The following is an 11400-nucleotide window of genomic DNA, read 5'->3' on the forward strand; positions in this document are numbered from 1 at the left end:
CGACTCTGAGGATCCCCTCTCCACCCCGAAGGGCCCGGATGGGGGACACTACTCCTCCGTTTTCTATGTTTTTGGGGGCACGATGTATGGAAAGAGGCCCCGCAAGGGCTACACGAGGTAGACGAACGAGTGGAGTGGCTGATGAACAAGCCAATGCCAGAAGGTGTGATTTCGGAGTTCAAGGACCGATTAGTGAGTGGTTGGAAGCATACACGTTTAGATGTCCAGCCTGACGTGTATCCGTCAGACGGCAAACAACCAGGAATTCACATGGCGAAGTATAAGCATTGGATGGGGCTGGCGGCCGAGCAAGCGGGCAGGAAGGAGGTGCTCCCGCACATCACAATGTTTATCCCACGTTCGGCGAATTGCAAGCTTATGCAGTTTAGGCTTTGCTGTTGGGCACTGGCGGCTAACAGAGCGCGTAAGGGACGGCGTTATATACCTAGGGAGGAGCGAGTATGCCCCTGCTGCGGCACTGATAGCCACATCGAGGATGAGAAACACATTTTGCTGGACTGTCCGGTTTACGACGGAATCAGATCTGATATGGGCTTTCCACGCTTCGAACATATGAAGGACGCTATGAAGTGGGAACCTGAACGCCTGGCAAGAATGCTGGAACGTATATGGTCTCACCGCAACTCTATCGTTCCCTTTGGTCGTTAGTATACTTCATTACTTGTTTCGTTGGAAGTGCGAGGTAGGATGGTGCTTATAGGCGATTTGGCAGCCCTTGAGCCCTCGGCTCGTACTAGGGTGGTTTGCAGGTACGGGGAACGCACCCACGACCATGTAACAACAACAACAACAACAACAACAACAGCAAACGCAGGACACATACATATATATTCAAACGGGCAACATGTCTAAATATACATGCATGCAACGCACCGTGACAGGTACCCCCACGAAGATGACGAGGTTTCCGCCGTATTGCGGCAGCACCTGACCAGTCGAAGCATTGATTGCGGAGAGCACAGGCTGGTTGCTCAAGTCCGCCGCCATCTGCACATACGCAAGCGGCATGTGATAATCTCATGAGTACAGGCAGGAAGGAGTGGAAATAGTAAGGCAGGGCTAGCTTAACTCGTTGCCGTGCTAATGTTCTACTGATATGATGCATGGTGTAGTAAGCTACACTTACTTTCGAATATATTATATTAATCTATTAAAAGCTTAATCGCAGCATAGAAACTATGAGCTGCAATCGCTAACTGTACGGATCGCTTTCCGTTGCGATATCCGTGACGGTACGATCTTCATATCAGATCACGACTCCATAGCGGTAGTGGGCCGCATATACGCCACCCTGGTGAGTGCAAAAAGCAAGACACGAGCATGAAGCCCCAGACGGGGCAGTGTCGTAGCTGTCGTACAGTATGTCATACACCATCAGAACATACACGCGCTAGAGCGCGTTCCCAGCATCTAGACAGGCTTTTTTCCCCGGCTTGTTACTACACCGCCGGGATAGCGCTAGCACATGCACAGACAAACCAGGAGCACATACATACAGACGCACGTGCACATACGGAGCTACACACACATGTACACAGATGTGCGTACACAACGCACCAGAAGGAAGGTGACGTCACTGTAGTGTCCCGTGGACGACTCAGTTATCCGAAGTCCAATAGCAGTCATGTCGCCATAATTGTAGTCAAAGTTGCGCCATCCAAGACTGCCGTGTCCACCGTAAATAGAGCATGCAAACATCACCAACGCCGATGTGACGAAGAAGTAGGTATCAGTTCATAGAAAGGGTAACGGTGCAGGTAAGTGTTATGTGCTTAAGATGAAAGGGTAGTACATGAATTGGATTCGAGTTTTGGGAAGCGATAGATGCAAGCAAGCAGTAATGCGAGCGAGTGGCTGGCCGCCCAATTAGCTACCTGACTTGCTACCTATCAACAGCGTATTTTTCTTAAGTAATATAATCCCGAAAAGGAATAAATCGACATTTTGGCCTTTGGGAAAAAGGAATAAATTGAGGCCGACCCGTACATTGTCATTCCTCCAGCCAAAAACGTCCATTGCTGCAAGATTGCTCCGTAGTGTGCATAACTTAGTATTTGAAATCATAGAATATATTTGAGGGGCCATGGACGGCCGTAAGAAGGTCACGCCCGTGAGTCAACGCGGCATAGCAGCATTTGTGACCGGCCCTCACATAGCCAAACACGCACAAGTCAATGACTCAAACGTCGAACAGACACCAAAACAGCAAGATAAGCCTGGAATTTTGCCTGGTAAGGGCGTTCGGGATGGCGGTGCTGTTGTTGGTAACGCATCGGCAATGTTGTTGCTGCCAGCGGCGACCGATGACACGGGCGCCATTCCCCCTGCCCTTCATAAGCACAAGTTATCGCCCAATCATCTCGACAACAACAACAGTGAATGCGGTGATGCCGGCCATTCATTCCAGGCGCCCAACCCGAGCGCTCGCCATGCCAAGCGGGCTCAGACACAGCGTGTCCGCAAGGGCCAGATCGACGGTGAATGTCGGTTTAGGGTTTTGTGGGGAGCTGTAACTTAGGGGGGGGCCGGAGGGGGGCCGGACCAGCGCCCCCAGCGCCTCACAATAAAGGAATAAATTACGACAGCCCTAGCCACTTTGTTACTCAGGTTGGAATAAATTGAGACCCGTCCTAAACGAAAAAAATCACTCCTTTTTAGTACCGGTACTAGGTACTAGGCACCTTATCCCAACAGGTACACACACGACGCAGTAGCTTGCTGTAACGATTACATACAACATGGTAGGTAGGTATCCAGCAGCTGCAAGCAGCAGGCACGGCAGGTGCGTGGTCGTCCACTCATACAAGCACCAGGTGTGCGTCCAGGACTACATGTGGTAGTCCGTGTAGAGTATTGCAAGACCGTAGCAAAGTTCCTTGCTTCGTAGATCAGCCGGACGAAGGTCATCGTCATTGATCTCCCACTTATGTAAAGCATGCCTTTACAATAAAATAACTCTAACCGATTTTTCATTTGACATATGAGCACCCCCACCTGCGCACCTGCATCCCCCTGATACTGTCGAAACAGATAGCTCCCCCTGCACACGCGCGTCAAGGCGTACATATTGTGTGAGATTGCAATGGCAGCAGCGCAACAAAGGAAATACAATAAATTTAGGGAATCTTGTGAGACAAGCTCGGGCAAAGGCGTTATTAGGAATGGTTTAGGTAAGCTAGATAAAAACGATGTCCCCTCTCTCTGTCTGCTGGGAAAGACAAACACCCTTTTGTCTTACCAAAGTGATGATCGCCGTTGCTAGGATTTGGTATGTGCAGTATCACATATCTGGCAGGCGTGCACTTAGGTAGTACAACAATCCACAGCACGGAGCACGTCTGTAAAGTTGTTGGTCGTCTGCAGACCATCTACTTTCGGGATGGTTTATAGACCATTCTATATAATGCATTGATAGACGATCCATTTCCTGGTCCTATCTATCATACGATGACCCTATCTATAGCTATAGACGACACAAGTTTTAAGCATTGGATGGGGCTGGCGGCCGAGCAAGCGGGCAGGAAGGAGGTGCTCCCGCACATCACAATGTTTATCCCACGTTCGGCGAATTGCAAGCTTATGCAGTTTAGGCTTTGCTGTTGGGCACTGGCGGCTAACAGAGCGCGTAAGGGACGGCGTTATATACCTAGGGAGGAGCGAGTATGCCCCTGCTGCGGCACTGATAGCCACATCGAGGATGAGAAACACATTTTGCTGGACTGTCCGGTGTACGACGAAATCAGATCTGATATGGGCTTTCCACGCTTCGAACATATGAAGGACGCTATGAAGTGGGAACCTGGACGCCTGGCAAGAATGCTGGAACGTATATGGTCTCACCGCAACTCTATCGTTCCCTTTGGTCGTTAGTATACTTCATTACTTGTTTCGTTGGAAGTGCGAGGTAGGATGGTGCTTATAGGCGATTTGGCAGCCCTTGAGCCCTCGGCTCGTACTAGGGTGGTTTGCAGGTACGGGGAACGCACCCACGACCATGTAACAACAACAACAACAACAACAAGTTTTACCGACGCAGGCTGCTGCAGCTGGCTAACGAACACGTATGTACGGCTCGATGGCGACAGTACGGCGGGTGATACACAACAGGAGCTGTGCGACAACTCACAGGAGCTGTATCGGCGAGGTTCGTGTTGATGGAGCAGGTGATGGACGCCCCGTGGGAACTGATGGCCGGAACGAAGGTGTAGTTGTAGCCCTGTCAGTGAAGCATACAAATGGAGGCAGGGCAGGTGCGCATGTACGTGCGACACCTTCATCAGTGCACTCCTTCAGTCCTATGTCTTGCATCTTCCAAATCCGCTTGCTCTTTGTTTGGTATCTACTTGCTTCCCATACACACACTATTTCTGATAGAGCCGATTGACACTTCACCACAGATTATAATTTCACCTTGTATAACCAAGGAAACCAATTAAGGCTATAAGCAGACATGAAGCAAAAGGCATTGTGGACCCTTGCTGTCGTCCTTACCCCTGAGCTCGTTGCTTTGTCAATGAGCATGACGGCCGGCGCTTGGATGACGATTGACGAACTCACGCCGGGGACATAGTTCACGGCAAAGCGAAAGTCACCCAACGCGTAATCATATACTCCGCCAACAAGGCCACCGATGCGGCAACAGCTGGTAGCGTAAATCTCTCCAGCGGCTGCGGGAACTGGAGCTGAGCCGTAAGTCCTGCAGAAACCGGCAGCAGAGCATGTACGTGAGGGATGCTGCATTGCAGCTGTTTCACACCGCACTGTATGTACTGCTACAGATTATGTCCGTTCGGCCATCCACATTCACCCATCTTTCTCACCATGCCCAGGCTGCCCAGCTGGCTATACGGGCATATACGGGCTGGGCTGTATGGATAAAGTAGTGTATGAAACTACTACCAATACAAAACTGTGCATAACAGGGGGCCTCCCAGCCACATGCATGTACGATTGCACGCAATATGTAGAGGCCCTGCTGGACGCATGGCTGTTGCGATACTGGTAGTGGTGCTGTTGCTTTAATGAGCCGCAGCTGCAGTGCAGGCACGTTTGATTTACACACATGCATGAGGTACAAATATGTACAGTAGGTCTCGAAAAAGATGTAGGAGCAATTCATGTACGAGGATGCTAAATATGCCACGAACCTTAGAACTATATAGCGATTACCCATAGCGTCGTAGCCATCTCCAACGACATCAGCAGTACTCGTGGAAAAGAGGGTGCCGCCGCCATCCAGAATTACATTAAGATTGTCGGGAGCATCGTACCTGCAACCAAGCAAATTTCAGCATCTATTAAGCGCACATTATTGCACAGTGCCATTCAGGAAGAGCACAAAATAAAAAGCCGACAGAATTTGACCGTCGACACGAGCGCGGTGGGCTTCGTCCTCCGCCATTCCTCGCCTGGGTCCGCAGTCCGGCCGTTATAATCAAACCAAACTTACGGCTAAATGAGGCCCTGGTCATGTACTTTAGTATCATTGCACATATACACATAAACGCCTTCTCTCTATGGCGGTTTTAGGACGACGTGGTCAACAGCACGGCCGCCTATTGCGCCCAGTAATTCATTTCCAGCTCATCTTATTTGTATCGCGAAACGTGTGCTATCGGGCGACTGGGGTGGCGCTTCAACACTCGCCCTTCGACGTTCCACCTCCCCTCCCGCTTACTCAGACACCCGTCCTCCTCAATCTAAGCGCAAAGGCTAGGAGGGATTGGAGGCCAACGGAAATTACCGCCTAGCAAATCATCATCCTATACAGACGTACAGCAGCGAGGGGCCCCGCCCTTTTTCGCACTTTAAGGAAGCTGACATCCTACTTTCGCGTCTGTAAAATTGAGGAGTGTCTTTAGGGCGTGATTTCACTTGGAATTAATGTCACGGATTAAGGCTTCATCCGTTGCGTATGGAAACATCTCGCGGATTAGGACGGATTAGGCGGATTAAGGTTGGTGGAGTTTAAGGATTAAGAGTTCTACGCCCATATTCGTGCGTTTCGCGAGAAAAGTATAGATTAATATGCTCTAAAATGAACACATCCTTCTTTTCCTAAAAGCTCGAACTTGGTGGGAAAAATTTGCTACTTGGTGGCCACCAAATATCAATGACAAACCTCGGATTAACATGTTCAACAACGCTTCATAAAAAACCTTATTGATAGCTTGGAAGGTTATCTTTTATAAAGGCTCTAGGTGTTCCTAGTTTTGTGGAAGCTTTGCGCTTCTTGTTCGGCATTACGGACCACACTGAGGGTGTTGTTCGAAGGTGCGGCAAGGCCTTCGATAGTCTTTAAATGTCCAGCAATACTCGCTTTCGCATTTTATGCACGGAAATGGCAATTGGTGTACATCATTCCGTTCCTTAATCTAGACCTATGAAAGGAATGTTTATTCCTCGTGGATTAGCGGCGGATTGGTGCGAATCCGCGATGTCAATCCTAAGTGGAAACACCCCCTTAGACCACCTATTTTCAGGCCTATCTATTATACCTTAGCACGGCCTGTAGACCATTCCAATTTTCAACGCACTCATCATGAATCAGCTGTGCCTTGCTAGTAACCGCATCACCCTTCTGTTCAGTAAAGTCCAGCACGCGTACCTCCAACATGTCGTCACGACGAGATCCAAAGTATTGGGGTTCGTTTGGCTGACGCGGTACTCGATGATGCCGGCACGGAAGTGACTCGACCTCACTTCACCGAACTGTGCAATGAGCGCCAACACTAGACCCGGAATGAGGTACGCCGTCACTCGAGATCGTTGCATCGTCGCTATTTCAGATATTAATTAATGTTTGTTATGGATACGACGGTGGTGAGGTGATGTGATTTAGTGCCGATAGAAGGAAAGGCACCTCCGTCCCCGGTTGTCACTATTCTTCCGTATGTCTCGTAACAACAGATGCACGCGCTCGAAGAGTTCCGTCTGTGGTGCAGTACCTAATAACTATGCTGCCTGCATTATCTACTCGTCTATCATGCCTCCTCCTATATATAGGAGCAGCAGCGATGACGTACAAGGAGCCCGCCAGTTGGTAGATGTCTTTGGGCGTACGGAACTCCAAAGGGCGTAATAAGGCCCATGTTGTATGCTGACTAATTACAAGGACGAAGCGATTTGAGTGATGTTGGTATTTCCAAGGCGTTAATAAAAATGCATTCGCGTAGCAAAACGTAGAACCGTTAACCTCGCACCGAAGCTGCAGGGATGTTCGACGCACCGTCTGCAGCACTTTATTAGTACTGCTGTCGCCCGCCACCGCCATGCATGTAGAACGCAAGAAAGGGAAACGCAGGTGATGATAAAACGATTATGTTTCCGAATAATAAGAGACACTAGAATAATGATGCATAGTTACATAATATGAATTTTTGGGAAGGAGAACTCATGTTCTTGGTCTCGAGGTGATTGATTAGGGCTTTCTAATCCGTGCTAATGCACAGCAGCTCAACTTTATTAAAACCATCTTGGTTTATCGTTCGCACCAGGCAAGCCCAGTTCGACAGCTGCGGTAGATAAGACGGTGCCGTATGGGACGCACGTCGGCGCAATTAATGTCCAACACACGCTAAAATGCATAGCGTAGGAACAAATATGCCGCGAAAGGAGTTAGTTTACAACTTGTACATAATTACAATATGAATCAAGCCATGAATCTAATCTCTATACAGAAATGGCTACGGAGTTACAAATCGTCCATTCGTCGATGGACGATTTTAAATTGCATTCCACCTAACTTCATACCATAAAACATCATCGTGGTTATTGTTCCTCATCCAATCACGGTGTGCCTTGTCTTTCCACGCACGACCAGAAGTGGAACAGCCCGCCCACAAGCAAGGAAGCACAAGGCCGTAGCAAAAATGTTGAAACGAACCGTTCCAGCCTGCCGCTTTCACCATTAAAGGAGACGGTGACAACTAAGGTTAAAGCTTCCTCAACGCCTGAACGATGCGGGCGGGGGCGAGGCCGTGGAGGCCGTATTGAGTGAGCACACGTACGGCGGAAATTTAGCATACGAAAGCCACATATTCAGGATGGGGGCATCCCGCCATGCAATCGGCCCCAAATCCGATTTCATGTGCCGTCCTTTTCGGGGATGGATGCGTTGACCAGATACGCGCTTGCGTCACTGTGAGTGAGGCAGGGAGTGAGGCATTGCCGGCTGGCATGGGCCTCGAGACAGGCCTCGGACTGGACTTAGCAATCTTATGATGACCTATATTTTATCTGTTTATAATCAACATATATTACTGTTCATGTATTATTGTTTACTCATTGTTTTTCGCTTGAACGTGAACGTTCGTGATGACCCTACTTCGTACGCTCTTCACATGGCCATTAATATACTCTTCATACGACCCACCAGCAGCATACTTCATCTCTACCTTATGTGTCTTTAAATCCCACTTCATGTGCCATATGTATTGCGTTACACAAATGGATACGAACTAGATATGAAGTTCCGGAAAATTGCTATTTGATTATAAACACTCCTCCTAACCTATAAAGAACTACTTCAGCACCTCACCTTAGAGGTGCCGAAGTGTATCCTCTCGGATTAAGTCTCTTCGTACGAAAGGACGGCAAGCGGTTCCAAGTAGCAAAGACGAAGCACTAGGTGCAAAAGTTCCGAAAAACCTATACGAATCACCTAAAAATTTGAAAGCCAACATACAACAGGCTTTCCGCATGCCTGATATGCATGGGAAGCAAAGCGCTTCTTTACAACGAGGCCTCCCGAAGACATAAAAAGCATACGATTTAACATATAAAATATTGCAAAATACGCTTATAGCTTACAAAGCTAAGAACAGCTGGAGTGCAAAGTACTCCAGCTGGAGTGCAAAGTACTGCCTATGCTTTTGGCCGCATGGATGATGCTGTTGGGGACGAACACTCACTCCCTGGCCAGTAACTGTTAGGCCTTGCGGACACAGCTCTGGAAGCCGATCCTGTACCCGCGCTTCCGCTACACTCAGGTTTCAGGTGGGCCTGTAGGCGTGCGCTGCTGCAGTCTGCTGCTGCTGTTTGCGTGCTGCCGGCCGTTCGCTCCTTGAAGGGTCCCTTACGAGCACCGCTCCCCTCCGGGGGTTGTGGACGGGACGGTTGTTGTTACTGCCGCTGCTGCATATGTAATATCGGGGATGTCGACCCCGTCATCAGATAGTGGTACCCCATCGTTGGGATGGGATGAGCGTGTCCAGAAGAATGCGCTTTGGCGGCACGCGCTGCTGTGCCTGAGGCCTGAAGATAGTAATACACCCCAGGAAAAAAACTTAAGAAGACCCCGCTTATTTAAGTCCCGAATTCCTCATGGTATCGTGGTATCGTAGCACTTGACCCGCGAACCCGGACACCAGCCGCTAACAAGTTGTCATCCCATGACCCATGCAACCCAATTGGATTAGACACGTTTTCATATCGATCGTTCGTTACAGCAGTTGGGTTTGAGCCCCCCTCCAATTGGAGGCAACGGGGCGGCGGTTGGCGGGTTCGTGTCCGAGATAGGTCAGTCATTATGTACGGTGACATCGAAATTTTCGCGGCATGTCACAGACAATTATTGGCCCCAGGAACTGCGGGACGGGGCCGCGACTCAGTCTAAAAAGAAAAAGAACACGCACGCAACATTGCAAACAGAGAATTAGACAGAGAACTAGGCAAGCGCAGTGCAACCTCAGAGAACTAGGCAAGCACTAAAAATGTAAATGAACAGCAGGAGTGCAATCTATCACATGACATTTATGAGCTCCGCCGGGCTAAACTGGTAGATTTCTACGGCCCATGTACAGGTCTGATCTCTTGATGATGGTGATCTAAATATTTGGCTCAAATAATAGTAATCATCATGCCCGCACACGTACAGCACGAATAGGCATTAAAATGCGGCTGTATCACACTGGATTACTATTTCTAATCCAAGCTAAGTTCTAACCTTTTGCATAATTGCATCTTGTCGCAAGATGTTCTAATCGAACTAAAAAGGCCCTAGAGTTCCAAAAACGCCATAGCCTATGATTTCAATAGATTAAGCGTGCCAAACACCAAGAATAAATCACAACCCGCAGCAAGTACACCAGGGCCCTAACGACATGAAACGTTTCGCCACAGCGTTTCCACCATGCGGCAGCCTTCCGCCGCAGCAGCGTCACCCTCCAACCTGCGCCTTGCTGCCAACGCACTATTAAATGCATCCGTCAGCCAATTTTAAATATTTGCAACGTATTTATAAACTCGTCGAAATGCCAACGTCCACGTCCACATTCGCGTAGGAAAAGCTCCGCGCGCAACAACCAATTCACAAAAACACAGAAACCAAAACCAAAGCATCCCCAAATAAACTCAACCAAGCCACCCTAACAACACTTAAACAAGGAATCCTGGTAAAGCGCAGCCCCCAAGCCGTTTTCCTTCTAAGGCGCGGCACTCGAGCTGCTCATATTCGCGGCCCCTAATAATACTGTGAAATGTCCCCACGGGGATACAAGATCCGCCCGCTGACGCGCACCGACTCAATCACCGTAGGCCTTTCCGTTCGTCGTTGCTCCTTCACTGTAATCAACAAGCCGCCCGCAGCAGAGCTTCGGAACCGCGGCGGCAAGCTTTCTTGGCTCCCGCGCGGCGGCACCGCAATATTCATTCCCGAAACCTCCGGAGATACCTGAATTACCAAATCCATTCCGCACTCTGACGAATCCTCCTCCACCTTCCATACGGGCGCACCCAACGTGCCGTTCCGGGATTGCAAGCTCGGCAGCTCGGGAATGGCGGTTGCGGGCCAGGGAAGGAGCTCCACAGAAACGACGCCAGGGTTCTGGAGCTGAAGAATCTTAATCGTGTCAATTTGGACCGGCTGCCGGAAGTAAATTGGCACTGTACGGAAGGTCTTCGTTGCCTCCCAGGCGCGCGGACAGGGCGCACACACGCCGCGCATCACCGCACACGTCATGTGCTTACTAGCAAACACCAGGTTGAGTGCGCTGCGCGGCTTGCGGTACGTCCTGAAGATAGGATCGTCGGACCAGACCACAGTGCCGGGCTCCAGATCGCCGTCGTCTGTGCGTTTCGAAGGGCTCACGATGCTGCCCTGGCCCCACATTTCCGTCACGTTGATCGAGGTGATAGTGCGCGGCTGCAACGGCGGCTGGGGCGACGGCGGCAGCCGAGGCGGCTGGGAAGACGGCAGCTGGGAAGACGGTGGCTGGGAAGACGGTGGCTGGGAAGACGGTGGCTGGGAAGACGGCGGCTGGGAAGGCGGCGGCTGGGGCGACAGCGTCAATAGTGACGGCGGCTGGGGTGACGGCGGCTGGGGCGATGGCGTCAAGGGTGACAGCGTCAATGGTGACGGCGGCTGGGGCGATGGCGGCT

General features: G+C 50.1%; 2 protein-coding genes across 2 annotated transcripts in view; both read right to left on the reverse strand.

Moving 5' to 3' along the window:
* The window catches only part of VOLCADRAFT_104012 (uncharacterized protein), a gene marked incomplete at both ends in the record, with an annotated part of 10789 nt that extends 3994 nt beyond the window's left edge, over positions 1 to 6795 (reverse strand). The window contains 8 exons of the mRNA XM_002948751.1: positions 895 to 1008; positions 2703 to 2781; positions 3024 to 3061; positions 4148 to 4237; positions 4513 to 4717; positions 4842 to 5053; positions 5084 to 5291; positions 6629 to 6795. Coding sequence (XP_002948797.1) covers positions 895 to 1008; positions 2703 to 2781; positions 3024 to 3061; positions 4148 to 4237; positions 4513 to 4717; positions 4842 to 5053; positions 5084 to 5291; positions 6629 to 6795 — 1113 coding nt within the window. The remainder of the gene's footprint in view (positions 1 to 894; positions 1009 to 2702; positions 2782 to 3023; positions 3062 to 4147; positions 4238 to 4512; positions 4718 to 4841; positions 5054 to 5083; positions 5292 to 6628) is intronic.
* Positions 6796 to 7501: 706 nt separating this feature from the next.
* The window catches only part of VOLCADRAFT_89040 (uncharacterized protein), a gene marked incomplete at both ends in the record, with an annotated part of 6911 nt that continues 3012 nt past the window's right edge, over positions 7502 to 11400 (reverse strand). The window contains 5 exons of the mRNA XM_002948752.1: positions 7502 to 7535; positions 7907 to 7973; positions 8934 to 9114; positions 9382 to 9489; positions 10541 to 11176. Of these exons, the coding sequence (XP_002948798.1) occupies positions 7502 to 7535; positions 7907 to 7973; positions 8934 to 9114; positions 9382 to 9489; positions 10541 to 11176 (1026 nt within the window). The remainder of the gene's footprint in view (positions 7536 to 7906; positions 7974 to 8933; positions 9115 to 9381; positions 9490 to 10540; positions 11177 to 11400) is intronic.

This window comes from Volvox carteri (assembly GCF_000143455.1).
Source record: "Volvox carteri f. nagariensis unplaced genomic scaffold VOLCAscaffold_11, whole genome shotgun sequence".
Lineage (NCBI taxonomy): Eukaryota > Viridiplantae > Chlorophyta > Chlorophyceae > Chlamydomonadales > Volvocaceae > Volvox > Volvox carteri.